The sequence below is a fragment of the Bos mutus genome, chromosome 19 (genome assembly GCF_027580195.1).
Source record: "Bos mutus isolate GX-2022 chromosome 19, NWIPB_WYAK_1.1, whole genome shotgun sequence".
Lineage (NCBI taxonomy): Eukaryota > Metazoa > Chordata > Mammalia > Artiodactyla > Bovidae > Bos > Bos mutus.
In genome coordinates this window covers 27,107,586-27,129,563 of record NC_091635.1, presented here as the reverse complement: position 1 = coordinate 27,129,563, position 21,978 = coordinate 27,107,586, and the positions used below count along the sequence as shown (strand labels likewise).

The following is a 21,978-nucleotide window of genomic DNA, read 5'->3' as shown; positions in this document are numbered from 1 at the left end:
CCCCTTGGCATATGGGATCTTAGTTCCCCAGCCGGGGATCAAACCTGTGTCTCCTTCATTGGAAGGCAGACTCTTGACCACTGGACCACCACGGAAGTCCCTACCTTTTTTTTTTTTTTTCCTACCTTGTTCTTTTTAACTGCTGTGAACTGTTCCATATATACTTAATTTCAGTTTAGTTCAGTCACTCAGTCATGTCCAACTCTTTGCAGCCCCATGAATCGCAGCACACCAGGCCTCCCTGTCCATCACCAACTCCTGGAGTTCACTCAAACTCATGTCCATTGAGTCAGTGATGCCATCCAGCCATCTCATCCTCTGTCGTCCCCTTCTCCTCCTGCCCCCAATCCCTCCCAGCATCAGAGTCTTTTCCAGTGAGTCAACTCTTCACATGAGGTGGCCAAAGTATTGGAGTTTCAGCTTTAGCATAAGTCCTTCCAATGAACACCCAGGACTGATCTCCTTTAGGGTGGACTGGTTGGATCTCCTTGCAGTCCAAGGGACTCTCAAGAGTCTTCTCCAACACCACAGTTCAAACATCAATTCTTCCACGCTCAGCTTTCTTCACAGTCCAACTCTCACATCCATACATGACCACTGGAAAAACCATAGCCTTGACTAGACGGACCTTTGTTGGCAAAGTAATGTCTCTTCTTTTGAATATGCTGTCTAGGTTGGTCATAACTTTCCTTCCAAGGAGTAAGCATCTTTTAATTTCATGGCTGCAGTCACCATCTGCAGTGATTTTGGAGCCCCAAAAAATAAAGTCTGACACTGTTTCCACTGTTTCCCCATCTATTTCCCATGAAGTGATGGGACCAGGTGCCATGATCTTTGTTTTCTGAAATGTTGAGCTTCAAGCCAACTTTTTCACTCTCCTCTTTCACTTTCATCAAGAGGCTTTTTAGTTGCTCTTCACTTTCTGCCATAAGGGTGGTGTCATCTGTATATCTGAGGTCATTGATAATTCTCCTGGCAATCTTGATTCCAGCTTGTGCTTCTTCCAGCCCAACATTTCTCATGATGTACTCTGCATATAAGTTAAATAAACAGGGTGACAATATACAGCCTTGATGTACTCCTTTTCCTATTTGGAACCACTCTTTTGTTCCATGTCCACTTCTAACTGTTGCTTCCTGACCTGCATATAGGTTTCCCAAGAGGCAGGTCAGGTGGTGGTGGTTTTAAATTTTTTACCATTGTAATCAGTGTTTCATTGAATGTTCTTATACTTAACCTCTCTGCATATCTGGCACTGTTTCCCTAGAATAGATAAACAGAAATGGAGTTGCTGGTTTGAAGAGTCGCATGTGTTAAATTATAATAGATCCTGCAAATTGCCCTCAAAAGATGATTCTCTCAGTTTACACCTGCTCCCTAGTGCTTGAGAGTATTTCTCCACACCTTTTCCAGTGTTGAATCTTTTAACATTTTTTTTCCAGAGAGACAAAAAATTACAACATATTATAAGATGTATTTCCACAATTGTGATGATGAGTGTATTTTTTCAAGTGCTTATTGGCTCTTTGTATATATTCTGTGAATTACTTATGAATTTCGTTTGCCCAGTTTTTTTATCATTAGTTTGTTTTCTTTATCTTTTAAGTAACAATTTTGTGTGTGTATGTAAGTGGTAAGTCGCTTTAGTCATATTTGACTCTTTACAACCCCATGAACTGTAGCCCACCAGGCTCCTCGGTCCATGGGATTTCACAGGCAAGAATACTAGAGTGGGTTGCCATTTCCTTCTCCAGGGAACCTTCCTGACCCAGGGTTCAAACCTGCATCTCCTGCTTGGCAGGCAAATTCTTTACCACTGAGAAACCTGGGAAGCCCATAAATCACATACCATACATTTTATGCATTTAAAGTGTACAGTTCACTGATTTTTAGTGTATTTAGAATTGTGCAACCATTACTACAATCAACTCAGACCATTTTATCACCCGAAGAAGAATTCTTACTTACTGATTTTTGTGTCTTTTAATGTGTTGTATTTTGTAATTATTGTCTGTTATTTATATTTTAAATTTTCTTTCTATTGGTTTTTAAACTTGTTTTCCTTTCTTAGCATGCAGAATTTTATTTATATTTTTTGCGGGAGTGCAGTGCCACGTGGCTTGCAGGATCTTAGTTCCCCAAACAGGAGTTAAACCCAGGCCCTTGGCAGTGAAAGTGGAGAGTCCTAACCACTGGACCACCGGGGAGTTCCCTAGAATTTTTAAAATGTATTTGTTTTCAGATTTAATTGCCTTTTTTCCTCTATATGACTTTTGTCTTTCATAAGGGCTTCCCTACTCCCAAGGATCAAAATATAATCTTTAATTTCTGCCACGACTTCACTTTGTTTAACCCATTTAGAATTTATTCTGATATGAGAAAGAGATCCAAATTTATTTATTTTTCTGAATAGATAGACAATTAGCTTAACTGCCTTAATTGAATAACCCATTCTTTTTTATATCTTAAATTCTCTGATAGACGAGAGTCTATCTCTTGACATTCTAGTATATTTCATTAACATATTTGTCTTTTCTTGGACTGTTGCTTTACTATTTTAATTACTATACCTTTGAAGCATTTTTGATGCTTGTTAAGCAAGTGTTCCCTTAGTTGTTTTATTTTTCAAAAATTTCTTGGCTGTTTTCAGGCATTTTTCTTTTCCAGTCAGATTTTAGAATCAAGTTAAATTCTTAAAAAAGCCTATTGCATTTTGATTGGAGTTTCCTCGACTTTGTGAATTTGGGGAATTCGTAGGTTAATTTTGGAAAGATCACTCCAGTTGTAGTTTGAAGAATGAGTTGGAGGGAGGTAAGACAGAAGGCAGCGAGACAGTTTAGTGTGGCTTTTTTTTTTTTTTTCTGTAAAGGACCAGATAGTAAATACTTTCAGCTTAGCTGGCCGTATGGTCTCTGTTACCACCGTTCTATCCTTATTGCTCAGAAGCACATACTGGTGACATATAAATAAATGGATGAGGCTGTGCCCTGACATAACTTTATTTACCAAAAAAAGGTGATGAACCGGATTTAGCTTGCAAGCTGTCATTTTCTAGCCCCTGATTTCTGCTGTTGCAGTGATTTAGGTAAAAGATGATACTGGCTTAAACTTGAGAAGTGGCAGCAGAAAAAAAAAACAGATGAATTCAGGAACAATTTAGGAAATGGTACTAAGAGGAATTGGTGATTAATTGGATGAAGGGTGTGCAGGAGAGGAAGAAGTGAAGGTTAGTGTCTCAGTTTCTGATTCGGATATGAGATGGCTGATGGGATCTCAGAAGACAGTGGGAGAAGAGCAGGACCGTTGTCAGGGTTTGGTTGTAGGTGAGGGTGGAGATGCCTTATTTGATTCTGGCCTCATTTCATGGAAGGTGCCTGTGTGGGTTGTCCAAGAGTAGACACTCATTGAACATCAATGTTGGAGACGCAAAAGGAGAGGTGGCTGCTGGAGTGGCAGTTTAGGAGTTGTCAGCCACAGGTGACAATGGAAGCTATGGGCATGGATGAGATTTACCCAGAAAGAACATGCAGAGGGAACAAAGAAGTGACCCAAGCCATATTTCTAAGGAACTAGTCACATTTCAGGAACATACATAGGAAAATAATTCCTCATAGGAATCTGCAAAGAAGGGACCAGTGAGGAAAGAAGGAAAGCAAGAAGGTGTGATATTAAGAAAAGCCCAGGAGGACTTCCCAGGTGGTCCAGTGGTTAAGATTCTGAGCTTCCATTCCAGGCGGCGCAGGTTCGATCCCTAGTCGGGGAACTGAGATCCCACATGCTGTGCAGCGTGGCCAAGGAAAAAGAGAAAAAGAAAAGCCCAGGGAGGGGAGGGCGGAAGGATGAGGAGGTGTTTCCTGGTGTGAGATGCTGCTGAGAGGTCAGTGAGATCAGAACTGAGAAGTATCTATGGGGTTTGACAACAAGTTTGTTGATGAGCTTAATGAGAGATTCATGCAGTGGTGGTGAAGACAGAAGTGATTGGAGTGGGTCACATTGAGAACGGAAGCTGGGGAGGTGAAGGGTAGAGAACCCTTATAACTGAAGAGAGCGTGGTGGTTAATTGGAAGTATATGGTCTGCAGGAGGTTCTTGTAAAAATAGAAGAATCTTGAGATATGTAAACTGATGGGAAAGGCAAGAGAGGGTGGAGGCTGAAGTGCCAGTGAGCGAGAAATAAATATATTTGAAAGACCTCCCTGACTTACAAAGTGCAGTGCAAAATTAGTAATTTTTCTCCCCTCAGAGTCAAGAGGCTCTTTGGTCCAGTGCTATCTATGCATGTAGAGGGCACTTAGGAGCAGTTGAGGGCGTTGAATATGAAGAAGAGAGAGGGGATTAGAGAGCAGCTGCAGGGTCCCTCTGGGCTGGCCAGGTGTGCTCTGGGCCTTGTAGATGGGCTCCAGCCTCGGGGGCTGGTGGTAGGTTAGAGCTTCTGTGTTGATAGATATATTAGGACTGGGATAGGTTATAAGTCCTGCTGTGAAAAACAGTTCACCATGTGGAAAGTATTTTTAGGTCTCTGAAGTAGCAGGGCTGTCTTGATACTGTTAGCAGAAATTGACCAAACAGAATTCTCAATTTGGAGACCATAAATTCATAGTAACTGATGGCATCCCTTAAACATACAGATTTGGGAGTTTCCTCTTGTAGTTTGGGGTCAGTTTCCAGTGGGAATGTCCAGCTCCCCCTTCAGGTCGGTATCCAGCAAGGTTCAGCTCACTGCCAAGCTCTTGCTATGGGGACATCAGTTATAAATAAACACACGCTCGCCTGGAACGTTACAGTCATCCTGCCCAGGCAGGCTCCCAACTCTCTGGCCACCGTCAGACACCAACTGTGGCTTCACGGCATGACCCACTGAGAGTGGCACTAAACACCGATTTGTGTGCTTAAGTCTTCTGTGTGTTTTGCTCCTCTTTATCCAAGAACACTGGTTAAAAAATGTCTGAACGGGGAGCAGCCTGTTCACGTGATGGAGAAATTATACATGCAAGGCATTGCCAAGCATGTAAAATTCACCATACTGAGTCACTGAGGGTGACTTAGCTTTCTTTTAAATCTTTGGAAATTTCTCTTCTTCTGTGAGGCAGGTGATTAGCCTGACAGTTTCTATCATTGTATTCTGCTTTTTATTTTGATATATTTTGCCACTGATTTTGAGTGTAGAGTTGGAACTATTTTCTGTAGTCTTATTCATATTTGATCAGCATGCTATAATTATTTTTTAAAAAATACGACAACTTAAAAGCTATCGGTAAAGTTTGGTTTCATTCAGGCCAGATTATTTCTTTTGAACTATGTCTCCGATCTTATAATGGTGATAAATAGGTTTTACTAATAGAAAATTGTGTTAAGGTGAAAGTTTTTTTAGAATGCTAGTTACTAGAATTCATCAATCGAAAGCAATAAAAACTTCCTGAGGACCTACTATGTGATAGTCCTTGGGCTAAGTTCCGGCGAAACATAAATTTAACACTGTTTCTATTCTCAGGGAGCTCACTGTTCAGGTGGCATTTTGCAAAACAAGCCTTGCAGTTATGTTAAATGAGATTCCTTGGTCAAATAAGTTGGAAAAGTATTGCTTGCCTCACCTCCAGTGATCTTAGAGATTTTCATTGTGTACAAGTTACACTAATGGGTAAGAGGAGTCCTAAAGAAAGCTCTTTACTGAAAGAACCCTTTACTTTATTTAAAGATAGCTCTTTGTGTGTTTATTTCAGAGTTTCTCAAACTCATATTACACACAAGCTCTGTGTATGTGTGTACATGTATAAAATTTCTTAACATCTTGAGGATCCTTTGGAGCAACATCTCCCAGTAGAACTTTCTACAATGATAAAAATATTCTACCGAGTGCAGCCAAATAAATAAATAAAAATACTAAAAAAAATGTTCTATATCTGCACTGTTCAGTACAGTAGCCACTAGCCCCTTGTGGCTGATGAGCACCTGAAATGAGGCTAGTATGACTAAGGAATTGCATCTGTAATGTTATTTAACTAATTTAAACAGCCATGTGTGGCTGGCTGGTAGCTCCCCTATTGGACAGTGCAGCTTTGGAAGCTACTTTGGGAAATACTGCTCTGAGAGTGTATTTTTACATATTCATTCTGCAGACATTGTAGAATGAAGACATGTAGACTGTCTTCAAGGAGCTTCTAGTTTGGCGGGGCAGCAGGTGTCCACGGTGTCATGACGGGTCTAAGGGGATTGCTTAGAGCACTGGAGGGAGGGTTTCAGCTTTGGGTGATGTCCCAGAGGCATCCTAGAGAATGAGTGTGTATAATGAAGTTCACTACGAGTTTCAAAGTGTAAATGCTACCTGTTCATTGAGGGAACAGTTTGTATGTCTCCAGTTCTTGTCCAAATAAAATCACTCTTGGTAGGAGTTATAGCAGTATCATGACCTCACGTGTTTCCATTCTTCTGCCCACCAGCAATCAGACCTTGAACTGTGTGGTGAACAGTGAGTGGCAGGCGGGCATGAAACACGGCCCCTTTGAATCCCCCAAACGATCCCCCCATTTATGCTGGTGCTGTCAGTCACAGTGAGTTTGACAGAAGCAGGGATGGGCAGTGCCTGGTGTTACTGCCTGTCTTTGGGGCTTGTGGAAGGCCTCTTGAAGGGGTTGAGATTTTCAGATAGCTGCAGCAACTTTAAGTGTCAATGTTTTTTCCTCTCGATTGCACACACCAGTTGTTTGAACTTTATCTTTCTTCTTTCCCTCCAGATGGTGTCCTACTCCTCCGTTCTCACAGCTATCAGCAAGGTACGACCACAGCCACTCACAGCCTGGGTGGGGGGCAGGGGTCAGAGATACGGTGGTGGCATACGGGGCCCCACCTCCTTGGCTGCTCTGATCACGTGACCTCTGGGCCTGGACCGTGAGCACACGTACCTCTGGCTGGCATAGCCGCCTCCCATTAGAGAGTGGGGGATCATGGCAAGTGGGGGCTGGCAACTAGGAGCCAATTTCCAACACTGAAAGGATGTTGAGTGTAAATCTTGGGGTTGGAGGAAAGATGAGCAGGGCTCCTGAAGGTGCCAGCTGCCTCATGTGGGAGACAGGGAGGTGGGGTGACCGGGACACTCTATCACATTGCCTCTGTTCTCTCCACAGTTCGATGACTTTTCCCGGGACCTGTGTGTCCAGGCTTTGTTGGATATCATGGACATGTTTTGTGACCGACTGAGGTAACAGCAGGAGCGAGGGGCTTGCAACCTTCCAGCATTATCTGAGTGTAAAGGAGAAGCTCCTGGCATGCAGGCTCAAACCATCTCTGTGGGTTCCCACACTTGTCCCCTGCTTGCTCTTCTGCACCCACCCATCCCCATCTTTTTCTACTTACTCTCAGGGCTAATGCCTCTGCTCTATTTGGAGTAGCTCATTTGAAATCTTATCCAGTGGCAGGGCAGTCTTCCCCAGGACTTTGCTAGCTTCCCAAGTCTCTTCCCTAGTAAGGGAGGGCCAGGCACTCTGGGGAACATGGGTGTGGGTCGGATTTCAGCCTTTGGAGCGGAGACAGATTTTGCATCCTTTCCTGGTAGCTGTCACGGCAAAGCGGAGGAGTGCATCGGGCTGTGTCGGGCCCTGCTCAGCGCCCTCCACTGGCTGCTGCGCTGTACTGCAGCCTCTGCAGAGCGGCTCCGGGAGGGGCTGGAGGCTGGCACCCCAGCGGCCGGAGAGAAGCAGCTTGCTATGTGCCTGCAACGCTTGGAGAAGACTCTCAGCAGCACCAAGAACCGGGCCCTGCTCCATATCGCCAAACTGGAGGAGGCCTGTATGTCCCTGGTTCCTTGAGCCCCACCCGCCATCACTCCCATAGCCGGGTCTTTAATTGAGAGGGGAGAGGCAGGATGCCATCCCACTTTTTTCCAGGAGGATCTGAAATCATCCCACTTCCTTTTTTTTCTCCCCATAAGCATTGCATACATCCCAGGGACTTGGGCAGGGTGGCACCCGAGCCAATCAACCAACAGGTATTTACTGAGCATTATTGTATGCCCAGCACTGTGCCAGGTGCTGGGGGTGGGGGGTGGGGGGCTACCAAAGGAGCATGTGGCAGGGTCCCTGCCCTCAACGAGCCTACCTGCTAGTGGGGAGCAAGGTTAGTGTCTAGTATACATGGGAAAAAATGAGCGGACAAGACAAGCACACCATCCATCCTTGTGTTTGTCTCCATGTGTTTGTACTCATCCTCTGAAAGCAAATGACGTTTGTGTTTGAGTGTTGCCGAAAAGATCCCTTTAAATGCAGTACCGGTCTGCTGTCGGGCCTGTTGTGCTATTTGCCTCTCAACTCAAGTGCAGATATTAAACCCTGGAACCCTCCAGAGCCTGGGGATCAGATAGATCACCTGGTGGGAGGGAAGACGGGTATTGCTGGACATGGGGCCCAGAGACCACAGTCTTGCTGATGAGGCTTGGGATCACGGAAGGAATTCTTGTTCTTTGTAATGAGAGTGCTGGAATGGGTTACACCCAGATAGATCTTTAGGACCTGGTTGTAGAACTAGTTCTAGGATTCGTGTATTTATCACTTCTGAAAATACGGTTTATTGCCTGTGAGAAGTCCAGAAAGATGATCACTATGAAAAAATGGGCTCTGTGGACGGTTTCTTATCTATCTTGAGCACTTGATGAATGTTTACTGGCTGAAAAATGAATGAATTTTTGACTTAATTTTATTGGCTCTCAGGTCTTATCTTTTTCTTCTTTTTTTCCCCCGCTATGCTACATGGAGGTTAATGGGCTAGTTGGTGCCATTATTCATCATTTGACCTGGAAGTGTTAACTAGGATAAATGACTTACAATTAAGTGCTAAACCATACAGTGTAGACCATGAGTTCAGGCATTTAGGAGTAGATCAGTGGGTTGGACCAGTTGGGTAAGTTGTTAAAGGAGCTGGGGCGAACAGTGACTTAAAGGATAGTGAGAGTGTGAGAGGCAGAGGTGAGTGGAGGGGCTTTTCGGAGGGGCCCAGCGAGAGCAAAGGCCCAGATAGGGAGCGGCTGAACACAGAGGCTGTTTAGGACTCCAGCTTGACTGGGGTGGAGAGCAGTAGCCACTTGCAAGGCTGGCCCGCTCTTGAAATGACTCAGGGTCACCTTCTTGTTCCGGCCACTGGACTCCAAGCCCACTGGGCCTCTCTCCGTCACTGCCTGTGTTCTGTCGTGCCTAGTCTCTGAAGTCAGCTGCGGGTGACCCCTAGAAGTCGGGCCTCTGGGAATCGTTTCTAGTGGTTTCATCATTAGTGCTCACCCCCCTTCTGGAAACAGTGCATGCTGCCCTCAGGTCCCCAGCCTCCATGCCATCCTTAGGGGAAGCCTCCCCATGTGGTTCTGTGGGCCCTGGGGTTTGGGGCCAGTCTCTCCCTCTCCTCAGCTTCCCATCCTCCTCCGCATTTCCTTCTCTCTGCCAGCCTCCTGGACGGCCATCGAGCATTGTCTTTTGAAGCTTGGAGAGATCCTGGCCAATCTCAGCAACCACCAGCTCCGGAGCCAGGCTGAGCAGTGTGGCACGCTCATTAGGAGGTACCCGTGCTTGAGGTGACCCTGGGGAAGGGAGGGAGGGAAGGCCTTTGGGGTGGGAGGGCAGACGTGGCCCCGGCCCCCACCCCTCTGCCCTCACCGCCTTGCCCCCTGCACTCTGTCCCCTCAGCATCCCCACCATGCTGTCCGTGCACTCTGAGCAGCTGCACAAGACTGGCTTCCCCACAGTCCACGCGGTGGTCCTGCTCGAGGGCACCATGAACTTGACCGGCGAGACGCAGCCCCTGGTGGAGCAGCTGATGATGGTGAAACGCATGCAGGTGGGAGGCCGGGGTGGGTTCTCTGTCCCCACAGCGAGCTGGCCATGGCGGGCAGGAGGGAGGAGTCTTCTGGTCTTCCCTGGGAGATACAGGGTTTCTCCTGCTTTGTGGCAGATCATGGATCCCCATCGTGGTGGTTCTGTCCGGTGGAATGGCTCTGCCATTTCACCTGCTGTCCCTGGCTCTCGCTCAGGAGTCAGGGAGGTATCTATGCTGCCTGGCTCTGACCTGCCGGATCCCCAAGGGTCAGGAGACTGGAGTGGGATGGGCACCCTCTTCTTCCTCACCCTTGGGTCTTCCCACAGCATATCCCCACCCCGCTGTTCGTTCTGGAGATCTGGAAAGCCTGCTTTGTGGGGCTCATCGAGTCTCCTGAGGGCACAGGGGAGCTCAAGTGGACAGCTTTCACCTTCCTCAAGGTACCTGGGCTATGGGAGCCACAGAGAGCCAGTGTTGGGATGGTTCTCAGGAGGGTCGGCAACCCCCTGGACCTTTGCCCCAGGTTTCTCCCCTCCAGCTTCATCCCTAGTTTGCCAGGTCCCCATTATCCAAAAGCCCCAAGGCTCTTCTGCCCGCTTCGCAGGCCTCTTCTGTGTCTTGGCACACAGGTGCCATGAGAGCAGTCCTCAGCCAGGTTGGCGTGGGGCAGCTCTGGGAGCCCACTCTCACAAAGGGCACTTCCTCATTGAGCCGTGGAAGCGAGGCTCCCAGGCTCTGAGGCTGAGCGCTGGCATGTCTGATCTGGCTCTTAGAATGCTGTCACTCCCAGGGCAGGAGCGGCCTTGTCTCCACCCAGAGCAGGGGGACTGAGGGAGTGTGCCTTTCGTTCTGGGTGAGAGAGAGAGGAGATTGAGCTTCCTGTTTTTCTCCCGCCTCACCCTCCAGATTCCACAGGTTTTGGTGAAGTTGAAGAAATACTCCCATGGGGACAAGGTGAGTTAAAGAAATGAGATGGTGGAACTTCCCTGGTTGTCCAGCAGGTGAGATTCCACACTTCCAATGCAGGGGGCCCGGGTTCAGTCCCCAGTCAGGGAACTAGATCCCATGTGCTGTAACTAAGAGTTTGCATGCACCACTAAAAATCCCATGTGCTGCATGTAAGACCTGGCGCAATCAAATAAAAAAGAAGAGATGGGGAGTGGGCATGGGAACAGGTGAATCCTTGGTTCTGCTCTGAGAAAAGGGCCAGGGAAGGGTCGCAGGGCCCGAGCTAGGCAGCAGTGCGTTCTTGTGAGGAGGCGGGCTGGAGGCGGGCTGGAGGCGGGGCCTTCCCTGAGCTTCTGTGCATCCACGCACAGAAGGCAGCCAGGCCGCGCTGGAGGCGAGGGTGCCCGAGATGCCCAGGGCCGGAGTCCCAGGGCCAGGGTGCAGGACACTGACGCCCCATACTATTCCCATGTGGTCGCTGGAAGCCGTGGTGGCCACAGCCGACTTGTTGGCTACTGTACCCAGCAGTGTGTCCTTGTGAGCCTACAGTGCAGGCCGTGGGCGGAACGGAGGGCCTGGAAGCCAGGTGGCAATCTCTGGCTTTACTTGACTCTGGCAGGACTTCACTGAGGATGTCAATACAGCTTTCGAGTTCCTGCTGAAGCTCACACCGTTGCTGGACAAAGCCGACCAGCGCTGCAAGTACGAGGCCCCCGCTCGCCTGGCTCTACTGGAAGGAGTTCTGGCTCTCCCCCTGCCCTTTGTGCCCGTCAGTGCCAGGGGACCGTCTGCTTGTTCGCTCCCCTTGGCAGGGGCAGGAGGCAGCCACTCCATGGTTGCTGAGTGCCCGAGCCCCTCTGCCTTCCCTCAGGCGCTCACAGTGTTCTTCCTCCTAAACAAAGGAGGATGTCTGGCAGGGCCTCATTTCCCAGCCCCGCTGCCCAGTAATCCCTGCAGCATGCCCCAGGGATGTTGTATCCCATCCCCCATCGTTTTTTTCCCTCACAGCTGTGACTGTACAAATTTCCTACTGCAAGAATGTAGCAAGCAGGGCCTTCTGTCTGAGGCCAGTATGAACAACCTCATGGCCAAGCGGTAAGTGGGAACTCCCTGGGCTGGCCCAAGGGCCCCTTGACCACCCGCCTCGTGTCCAGCCTGGGCCGCTGGGTGCCTTTTCTCTCCGGTCTAGAGTTTGAGTGTGGGTGACAGGAACCATGCCAAGGGTTGCCAGGGACAAGAGACACTGATTTCTGCAGACCAGGGTTTTGCACTGTTAGGGTTTTAACTCTCATCCTCCTTTGCTTCTGGACTGGACTAGGGTATGTGTCAGGAATTCATCTCTGTTCCTCTTACCTTCTCTGGACCAACTGGTCCTGGCTACAGCAAAGCAGATCGGGAGCACGCCCCTCAGCTGAAGTCAGATGAAAATGCCAACATCCAGCCCAACCCCGGGCTGATCCTCCGCGCGGAGCCCACAGTCACCAACATCCTGAAAGTGAGCTCGCCCATCCCTGGCCACCAGGGTCAGCCCTTCCCTCTTTCCAGGTTCCCTCTACTGCCAGATGAGTAAGCAGGCCCCAGACCTCTCTCTCTTCTATTTTCTTTGGAAGCTGAGAAAGGGGTAAGGTGAGGGAAGTGTCCTGGAAACGAGTGTGTGTTGAGCATCGCCAGTCAGCCTGGCGCTGTGGTGGCTGCTTTGCTTGCTTATGTGTAAACAGTGCCGAGTCTCCCAGCAGAGAGACCCCAGTCTGGCTCACACTGACCCCACTGCCCTCACCCCAGTCTAGTTGAGAAGGGTGGATCTGAGAGCAGAGGATTCAAGGAACAGATTTCCAGCTTGGAGTCGGTGGTAGGGTAAATTGCAGGTCGTGGTCTCCCATAGAATGGAGACAGGCAGAGAAAGAAACTGCGGCTAGGCTGCATCTGGGAAGTTCAGTGTTCTCCAGGACCAGTGTCCTGTCTCGTCCCCAGACGATGGATGCAGACCACTCCAAGTCCCCGGAGGGGCTGCTGGGTGTCCTGGGCCACATGCTGTCTGGGAAGAGCCTGGACTTGCTGCTGGCTGCTGCCGCTGCCACTGGAAAGCTGAAGTCTTTCGCCCGGAAATTCATCAAGTAAGGAAGGTCGAGCCCCTGACCAGGGTCTGGGAGGCATGTCCGAAGGAGGAGAGGGCAGAAGAAGGGCAAGGTCTCCCCAGAGATGCCAGGGCAGAGCATCCTAGCCGGAGACTGGGGAAGGGATGGTTTTCTGAAGTGAAGAGTGTTTTGCTTTTCAGCCAAGGCTGGTGCAGAGGAGGTGTTTCGTGAGGCGTCGAGGTGTTGAACAGTGATGGGGAGAGATTCCTTTCATACCCACTTAATAATAAGGAGCTCTCACATTCTGCTGACCTTTTGGATTGACCTGGAATTTGATGTATAGAACATGGCTCCATTCAGCAAGCAGTGCTCTAGGGCTTGGAATCTTTTAAAAATAGAAAGAGTTCTTGTCTCTGTAGCAGTGGTGTTCCTTTTAAGTTGAACCCACAATTCAGACTCCAGTGATCGCCTCTGAGTGGGCAGAGCCCCCGACCCTAGCCTCTCCTCAGCCCTCACCCTGGTTGATGCCACCTGTCTCCATTCCTTCCACAGTTTGAACGAATTCACGACACACCGCAGCGAAGAGAGCAGTAAGTCAGCTCTGCACACTGCAGACCCGGGGGCGCTGAAGAAGGGATGCAGGGGGAGAGAACAGGGGAGGAAGAGGATGCCTTTGCTCATCCTGGGGAGGCTGTGTGCTCCCCTGGGGATGACTGGAGCTTTTGGGGAGCCTCAAAAGAGGGTCATGCTGGGAAAAGCATTCTTCCCAGACCACCGTCTATCTCTCTCCATCAGCATAATGATTTGGTCAGGTGTTGTGGGGGAAGGAGGGTTTAGGAGTCTTTGGTTCCAAGGAAGGGATGATGTTCCAATTGAAACTCAAGAAAAGGATTCTGAGCCTCAGAGCTTTGAAGGAGCCACTCGTTCCCTGACCTTCCTTGAAGTAGTTCCCGAGCCCCTGGCAACCCAGCCAAGGCCTTCGGGCCCGTGCCTGAGGCCGCGGGGTCAGCCTTCTCATCCTTCACAGCCAAGGCGGCCTCGGTTCGAGCCTTGCTCTTTGACATCTCCTTCCTCATGCTGTGCCACGTGGCCCAAACCTATGGCTCAGAGGTGAGTGAGGGGGAGTGGTCAGGATTGGGGCACCAAGTGGATACAAAGGAAACATAAACAACCAATAACTTTTCACACCTCACCCCTGCCCCCTGTCTGTGTCCCAGGCCAGTTAGTTTTGGTGGCAGAAAATCAGGTGCCAGCACCCCGAGTCAGTAGATGCTCCCTTGTCGTGTCCTGAGTGCCACACGCACCACCAGGTGGCAGCAGAGCCCCTGTCTTTCTCCCTTAGACCAGTTAGTCTCCAGTTCTTCAGGCTGGGAAGGGGAGACCAGTGGGCAGGACACAAGGTCCAGGCTGCTGCGCCCCCACCCCTTTCTCAGGTGATCCTGTCCGAGTCGAATACAGGAGGGGAGGTGTTCTTCTTTGAGACCTGGATGCAGACATGCATGCCCGAGGAGGGCAAAATCCTGAACCCCGATCACCCTTGCTTCCGGCCCGACTCCACCAAAGTAGAGTCCCTGGTGGCTCTGCTCAACAACTCCTCAGAGATAAAGCTCGTGTCAGTGGCTGGGCGCCTGCTCCCTGGGTGGTGGTGGGGGCAGGCTTTGACCCCTCCCTCAGCCCAGCCCACGCCCGCCCCCCGCCCTGTGGTGATGTTTTCTCCTGCCCCCACCCCCGTGTAGGCAGATGAAGTGGCATGAAGCCTGTCTCAACATTTCAGCGGCCATCCTGGAAATCCTCAACGCCTGGGAGAATGGGGTGCTGGCCTTTGAGTCCATCCAGGTAGCCCCCCTTTTCAGCAGCCTTCCCTCTTCCCTAAGGCACAGCCAGTCTTTAATAGTTTACATTTCATAAAAACAAAACGACCCTTCCTCCAGGAGCCTGTGTGTGTGGGCATTGACCTCCCCTGTAGTCATAGTCGTAGCTACCCCCTCTCACCAGGTGACTTTAGGGAAATCAAAGTTGTGGTGAAAAGAGGCGTGGACGTGGCCCCAGACCCCACTGCTCTGCTGAGTTGCTCACGGAGGCCGGGGATGGCCTCAAGTGATGGCCAGGGACGGGGCGAGAGGCCCCAGTCACTCTTTTTCCCTCGCCCAGAAAATCACAGATAATATCAAGGGGAAGGTATGCAGTCTGGCCGTGTGCGCTGTGGCTTGGCTCGTGGCCCACGTGCGGATGCTGGGACTGGACGAGCGTGAGAAGTCGCTGCAGATGATCCGCCAGCTGGCAGGGCCGCTGTACAGCGAGAACACCCTGCAGTTCTACAATGAGAGGTCAGTGGCCCATGCCGTCCCTTCTTGAACTCTGCAGGTCTGTTGTGAGAAGTCAGCCCCTCCAGTAACCACTCTTCCTCCTCTTTTCTCTCCCTCTTTTGAAAAATCATTTCTTTATTGATTTAGGCTACACTAAATAAATTGGGTCTTCGTTGCGGCGCACGGGCTTTCTCTAGTGGCGGCGAGCAGGCACACTCTCTAGTTACGGTGTGAGGGCTTCTCACCGCGGTGGCGTCTCCTGTGGCACGCACGGGCTTAGCCGCTCACGACATGTGGAATCCCGTACACTAGGGATCAAACCCGTGTCCCCTGCGCTGGCAGGTGCATTCTTAACCACTGCACCACCAGGGAAGTTCCCCCTCTGCTCATACCTCCCCAAACATGCCGCTCGCCTGCTCACTCACTTTCTCAATCACATCTTCACTCACTGACTCAGCAGTGCTTGTGTGTGTCTTCGTGCCGGGCGTGTTTATAATCCAGCATCTGCTGTGTGTGTGCCGAACTCCAAACCCCAAACGGCCAGGATTCCTGCCCTCAGAGAGCTTGAGTGCTGGGGGACTCGCTGGTGGGATCAGGGCTTGTCTTAGCTCTGTCCCTCTCTAGGAGCTGTAGAGCCCCTCTATAGTGTACAGGCTGTGGGCCTGTCCACCGCCTCCCTACCCTGCCCCCACCCCCATCTTCTGTGACTTTTTCTTCCCTGGACTTTTCAGAGACTTGAAAAACCTCCCTAGCAACTTCAGCTATGTTGAGTTCAGGGGGTGTGTGTTTGTGTACTCATCCAGTAAGCTTTTTTAAAACATTGTGGTAAAAAAAATACATAATCTAAAATTTACCACCTTAGCCATTTTTAAGATAACAGCTCATTTTTATTTTTTTGTGACTCTGCTGAGCCTTTTTTGCTGCACATGGGCTTTCTCTAGTTGTGGTGAGCTGGGACTACTCTTCATTGCAGTGCATGGGCTTCTCAACGTGGTGGCCGCTCGTTGCGGAGTGCGGGCTATGAAGGGCGCTTGGGCTCAGCAGTTGTGACTCTCAGGCCCTAGAGTCTGTAGGCTTCAGTAGCTGTGGCGCACAGGCTTTCTTACGCTGAGACATGTGGAATCTTCCAGCCCAAGGATCGAACCCATGTCCCCTGTACTGGTGGATGGATTCTCCACTGTACCACCAGGTCCAGGGTACGGTTCAGTGGTGTGTTACGTATATTCACGTTGTTGAGAAGCATCTCTAGAAGCTTTCATCTTGTAACTCTGAGCCTGGACCAACACCACCCCTTCCTCTCCCTCCCCAGCCCCTGGACCCATTATACACCACCCCTTCCTGTCCTTCCCCAAGCACCTGGCAACCACCATCCTAGCTTCTGTTTCTGTGCATTTGACTGCTTTAGATCCCCCGTATAAGTGGAATCATATCCTGTTTACCTTTTGGTGGTGGGCATATCTCACTTTGTGTAATGTTCCTCAAAGTTCAGCCACATCATGGCACGTGTCAGGACTTTCTTGCTTTTTTAAGGCTGGATGACATTCCATTGTATGTATATGTTGTATTTTGCTCATCTGTGGCTCAGCTGATGGACACGTGGGTTTCTTCCACTTCTTGGCTGTTGTGACTAGTGCTGTTACGAATGTGGGCTTGCACCAAACCTTAAGTTATGAGTGATGACCCACAAGGTAGCCGTCAGAATGTCTTTTAAGGGAAAAAATGGAAACACAGCTGACATGAGATCTGGAGGGTCTTTTCCCCTGCCTCCTTCTCTGTTCCTGCCCTCCTTCCTCATCCTCCTCCCACAAATCAGGGACTGTTTTCTTTGATATAATTAATTCTGAGCACCCTCACTGCTGTCTGGGAAATCTGTGGCTCCATCCTGCAGGTGGGAAAAGTGGCTACGAAAGTCATGGTGACTTTCCCAGAGCCACGCAGTGTTCCCTGAACGGTTAGCTCTCAGGCCCAGGCCTGCATTCACCATCAGGGACTCCTGTCATGAGGAAATTCCTGGATGTACTTATATTTGCCCAGCTACCAAGGGCCGGGAAGAGTTTTGTGGGGCAGCCCTTGGGCCCCTGTCCTGGAAGTAACAGTTTACTTTGGGAGGAAGCCAAGGCCGGGTGGGGAATCCCCCTCAGCCGAGGGAAGTGATTGTATTTATCAATATTGACGCCAGAGGATTGGCAGGCCCGGGCCTGGAAGGTGGGGGAAATTGGAGGGAGAGACTGAGAGAGAAAAAGTATGAATGTGTTGCTGAAATGACCTGAGAGGGAAGTGCCCCACCGACCCCCCATAGGCTCGGTGCTGGCACAGGGCTGGCGGGGTCACGTCTGCTCGGGGTTTGCAACTTCCTCTTGTCCCCTCCCTCCCTCAGCACAGAATGGGGCTGACTCCGCGGTTCGTGGTTCCGTAACCCTAATCCTGGGAGGAGTGGGGCCTGGATGTTTCCGCCCCGACTCTCACCCTGGCCGCTGAACCTGCACCGCCGGCCCTCTCCCCCTCCGCCGCAGGGTGGTGATCATGAGCTCCATCCTGGAGCACATGTGTGCGGACGTGCTGCAGCAGACCGCCACGCAGATTAAGTTCCCGTCCACGGGCATGGACACCATGCCCTACTGGAACCTGCTGCCCCCCAAGCGGCCCATCAAGGAGGTGCTCACGGACATATTTGCTAAGGTGCTGGAGAAGGGATGGGTGGACAGCCGCTCCATCCACATCTTTGACACCCTGCTGCACATGGGTGGCGTCTACTGGTTCTGCAACAACCTGATTAAGGTACGGGAGTGCTGGGGGAGGGCCGTGGGAGCAGGCACCCTCAGACTGCCAGAGACAGGCCTGATGGGACTGAGCTAGGTCTGCTTGTCTGGCTCCCCACCCCCCAGCCTGGCGAATCCCGGCTCGAGAAGGTTCCTTGGGCTCCAGAGGCCAGTCCTCGCCTGGGGCGCTCCTGGGCTCTGAGGGAGCTGTGGGATGTCATTGCCCCGTGTTGCGGGTCCTCAGCTCCTGGGTCCCCCTCCCTGCCCCCCAGGAGCTGTTGAAGGAGACACGGAAGGAGTACACACTGCGGGCAGTGGAGCTGCTGTACTCCATCTTCTGTCTGGACATGCAGCAGGTGACCCTGGTCCTGCTGGGCCACATCCTGCCAGGCCTGCTCACTGACTCTTCCAAGTGGCACAGCCTCATGGACCCCCCTGGCACCGCTCTCGCCAAGTAGGGTTCCGTGCGGAGCCTCCAGTCCCCCAGCCTGGTGTTGGGCGCCCCGCCTGGGCCCCACCCTGGAAGCTGGACTGTGGGGAAGCCCTGTCGGGTGGGGCCTGGTCAGCGGGCACAGAAGCCCCTTTGATTTTCCCCCCATCTCCTGGACCCCTTTGCCAGGCTGGCCGTCTGGTGTGCCCTGAGTTCGTACTCCTCCCACAAGGGGCAGGCATCCTCCCGCCAAAAGAAGAGACATCGGGAAGACATTGAGGTATGAGGGCACCCCTTCCCATTCCCTTGCCCACATACATATGCTGAGCCTTTCTTTTAAGAGGCACCTTCCTGGGCACAGGCAGCCAGGTATGGCCCCTGCCCCTGGGCCACTGTGTTGGGTGACTGTGTGGGAGGGTCTCTCCCTAGGGTGGTGGGAGGGTGGCAAGAGGGAAGGTCCCCCCCCGGAGATACTGCCTGCGGCCTGTGGGGACTTGACTCCTAGCTGAGTTCCAGCCACCTTCCTCATCCTGGGAGATGTCGGAGTGCAGAGGTGGTGACGTGACTCCTCTGCCCCCAGGATTACATCAGCCTCTTCCCCTTGGACGACATGCAGCCCTCGAAGCTGATGCGCCTGCTGAGCTCCAATGAGGAAGATGCAAATATCCTTTCGAGTCCCAGTGAGTGTGTGGACAGGGCCAGGTGGCCGCTTCCTTTCCGGGAGCTCATGCCTGCAGAGAGGCTCTCTGCTCTGCCCCAGCATCCCTCTGGCTGGCCCAAGGGGGCGTGGTGGGCGTTTGCCCCACTCTGCCCCCTCCGGCTGCTCAGTTTCGCACCCTGGAGACGCTGGAGGCTGCTGTGATCTCTCCCTCAGGGTTGGCACTCTCCTACCCAGATCCCAGCCCAGCCCAGGGTGCACAGCTGACCCCTCCCCACCTCTCGCCCCAGTGAGTTCACTGCCTCAGGCACAGACTGTGCCCTTGACTCAGCCCTGACCTTCCTTCCCCTGAAATGGGCCCTGAGGCCTGGAGCAGCCTGGGCTGGGGCTGGACTGCTCCCCACTCTTCCTGTCAGGAGAACAGCCCTCCCCCACCTGCTTCCCTAGATGTCGTCATGCCTCCCTGCCAAGGGGTCTTCTGTGGCATTTAGTTTTTCCTGTTTCCAGAGGTTTCTCCTGAGGCTGGGGGTTCTCTGGGGCCTTAAGGGATTAGGGGACCAGTGTGCTTAAGGAGAGGAAAGGTGAAGGGTCTGCCATGCACAGACCCCTTGGCTAGTTACTGGGCTAGTGACTCTTGGCTAGTTAATTAGCAAATCTTAGCCTCTGCTTCTTTGTCTGTAAAACGGAGATGTGAGGATTTATCGGTTTCACCTGTGTACAGCCTGCAGATTGGTGCCTGGTGGTGCTGACCTAACATTAGTTCTTCTTTCTTATCTGCTTGTGCCAGTGTCTGTATTTGGGGCCCATGTAACTGGACCCAAGGACCTTCTCTGGGTGGGCCCTCCACTCCTGAGGGGTGAGAGCTTCCCCTGGGACAGTGGTTTTGATTACAAGAGGCCATTTCCTCTATGCTCCCTCATTTGTCCCCACAGCCGACCGGTCCATGAGCAGCTCCCTGTCGGCCTCCCAGCTCCACACAGTCAACATGAGAGATCCACTGAACCGAGTTCTGGGTGAGGCCTCCCACCCCGGTTCCCGAACCTCGTGTCCTCTGCCTCATTCCCTTCCTCGCCTCTGGCCCATCTTCCCTGAGCGCCAGCTCTCCTGTGCCCCAGCCCCATCGAGTCCTCTGGCTCGCCCTCAGCTTTCTTAAGTACTTTTTCTTTTTGATGTACCCGTTTTGGGGACACCCTTGGCACTTCTTTCTTCTTCCAGAATCTGGCCGCTTCCCAAGCCCTTCTCATGGGAGTCTTCTCCTTCCCCCCCTCTTTTCCACATAGCCAACCTGTTCCTGCTCATTTCCTCCATCCTGGGCTCTCGGACCGCCGGCCCCCACACACAGTTCGTGCAGTGGTTCATGGAAGAGTGTGTGGACTGCCTGGAGCAGGGCAGCCGAGGCAGCATCCTGCAGTTCATGCCCTTCACCACCGTGAGTGCCCCCCGCTCCCGGCCCAGCCGGCCCCTGTCCAGCTCAGAGCGGGTCAGCAAGTCTCAGGAGAGCTCAGGGTCCAGTGGCCAGTGGGAAGGGGCTTGTTCCCCCAGGCGTCGCGCCCATCACCGCCCGGCTCAGCAGCTGTCTGTCTGACAGGTATCGGAACTGGTGAAGGTGTCGGCCATGTCCAGCCCCAAGGTAGTTCTGGCCATCACGGACCTCAGCCTGCCCTTGGGCCGCCAGGTGGCCGCCAAAGCCATCGCCGCCCTCTGAGGGGCTTGGCGTGGCCACGGGGGCTGGCAGGAGGGTTCCAGCCCTGTGCGCCTCGGAAGGGAACGTGCAGAACGATGAGCCATCGTTGCTCACATGCACATGACGTAACCTCCCCTGGTCAGTTTCCAGATCTTTCCCCTGCTCCTGACTTCTGACCTCTAAGATGGCTCCCAGTTTCTTTCATAATTTCCTGTCCCCACTGCCAGTACCTTCTGTGCATGAGCAGCCTGCTTCCTTCACTCAGAGCAGGCTCGCTTCAACACCCCCCACCTCACCCCCACCCGCCTGCTTGTTGCCTTCCAAGAGTGGATTTGCCTCCGAGGAGCTTTATGGGTGTGGGGGTGTGTGTGTGTGTGTATATATATGTATATATATTTTATTACATGAGGTGTGTTTGCCTCTTCTCAGTTGTAAATAAAGGCTTCATGGATCCCTTTATAGCCATCGGTGCCCGTGTCTGGCGTGGGTGGAGAGCACTGTCTTCTCCTTGGCCCCGTGCAGTCTGGTGGTAGAGGAGGCAGGCGAGGAGTTCATGGGAGGGCTGGGCTCAGCTTCCCGTGTTTGTCCACTCGGTAGGGGCAGGGCAGGGCACAGGAGCAGCTTCCCTTCCTCATACCTGCCAGCTGCCTCCCCCTGCTTGCAAAGTCTGATTGACTCTGCAAAGGGAGAGGTTTTGGCTGAGGCCCCTCTGGTGCCGGGGTAGGGTGTCTTGTTCGTTCTGATGTTTCCCAGCCCTTCCAAGCCCCACCCAGAGTCTCACTGGCCCGGAGTTTCCTCTCCGGAGGAGGACTGACTTGGGGGATGAGGGGTGAGGGGGCTGAGGGACCACGGGGGATGAGGGCAGGAGCTCTGTTTAACCCTTCCTTGCCTGTGTCACACATCTCCAAGCCCTGGCTTCTTCAGGACCAACCACGGGGGGAGGGCACCCTGAGCTGCACAGCTGGGGATTCTAGCCCTCTCAGCCCGACTCTGCTTCTGAGGACCCAGTGGGGAAGGGGAGTGGGAGGTGACTCGAGCCAAGGATGGGAATCTTGGGAGGGGACCCGGGGACTGGTTGGCTGTCTGGGTGTCCTGGGTCTGCTGGCAGCAGCCCAGAAGCACATGTGCGTCCTTGGCCAAGAGGTTTGCCTCGGACCTGTGCTGTGAAGCGGCCCCTCCATTCTCCCCAGATGTGAGTTCAGGCTGCGGGCTCCCCGCCAGGTCAGAAGCAGAGCTCAATGAGGGAGAGAAGTGCAGAGCCTGGAATTTGGGGTTGGATCCAAGCTGTCACCCTGACCTCAGCTCCCTGGTCTATAAAAGGCCCTTC

At 52.0% G+C, this 21,978-nt stretch overlaps 1 protein-coding gene and 1 non-coding gene across 5 annotated transcripts in view; both read left to right on the top strand.

Moving 5' to 3' along the window:
* MED24 (mediator complex subunit 24) overlaps nt 1-21,112 on the top strand; it is a 35,272-nt gene extending 14,160 nt beyond the window's left edge. For 3 of the 4 annotated variants that reach the window (XM_070389799.1, XM_070389797.1, XM_070389798.1), the window contains exons 4-27: nt 6,731-6,769; nt 7,121-7,194; nt 7,549-7,781; nt 7,924-7,980; nt 9,423-9,534; nt 9,662-9,812; nt 10,118-10,231; nt 10,698-10,745; nt 11,359-11,441; nt 11,748-11,834; nt 12,123-12,234; nt 12,711-12,853; nt 13,367-13,404; nt 13,842-13,924; nt 14,248-14,426; nt 14,551-14,650; nt 14,966-15,141; nt 17,634-17,898; nt 18,152-18,333; nt 18,499-18,589; nt 18,890-18,989; nt 19,900-19,980; nt 20,248-20,396; nt 20,556-21,112. In XM_070389799.1, the coding sequence (XP_070245900.1) occupies nt 6,731-6,769; nt 7,121-7,194; nt 7,549-7,781; nt 7,924-7,980; nt 9,423-9,534; nt 9,662-9,812; nt 10,118-10,231; nt 10,698-10,745; nt 11,359-11,441; nt 11,748-11,834; nt 12,123-12,234; nt 12,711-12,853; nt 13,367-13,404; nt 13,842-13,924; nt 14,248-14,426; nt 14,551-14,650; nt 14,966-15,141; nt 17,634-17,898; nt 18,152-18,333; nt 18,499-18,589; nt 18,890-18,989; nt 19,900-19,980; nt 20,248-20,396; nt 20,556-20,672 (2,814 nt within the window). In that variant the 3' untranslated portion in view covers nt 20,673-21,112. The remainder of the gene's footprint in view (nt 1-6,730; nt 6,770-7,120; nt 7,195-7,548; nt 7,782-7,923; nt 7,981-9,422; nt 9,535-9,661; nt 9,813-10,117; nt 10,232-10,697; nt 10,746-11,358; nt 11,442-11,747; nt 11,835-12,122; nt 12,235-12,710; nt 12,854-13,366; nt 13,405-13,841; nt 13,925-14,247; nt 14,427-14,550; nt 14,651-14,965; nt 15,142-17,633; nt 17,899-18,151; nt 18,334-18,498; nt 18,590-18,889; nt 18,990-19,899; nt 19,981-20,247; nt 20,397-20,555) is intronic. The other variant, XM_070389800.1, reaches the window with a different exon arrangement.
* Nucleotides 13,659-13,762, top strand: LOC138984033 (small nucleolar RNA SNORD124). Its single transcript, XR_011461393.1, has one exon. It is a non-coding gene; the product is annotated as a small nucleolar RNA SNORD124 (small nucleolar RNA).
* Nucleotides 21,113-21,978: the final 866 nt, after the last annotated feature.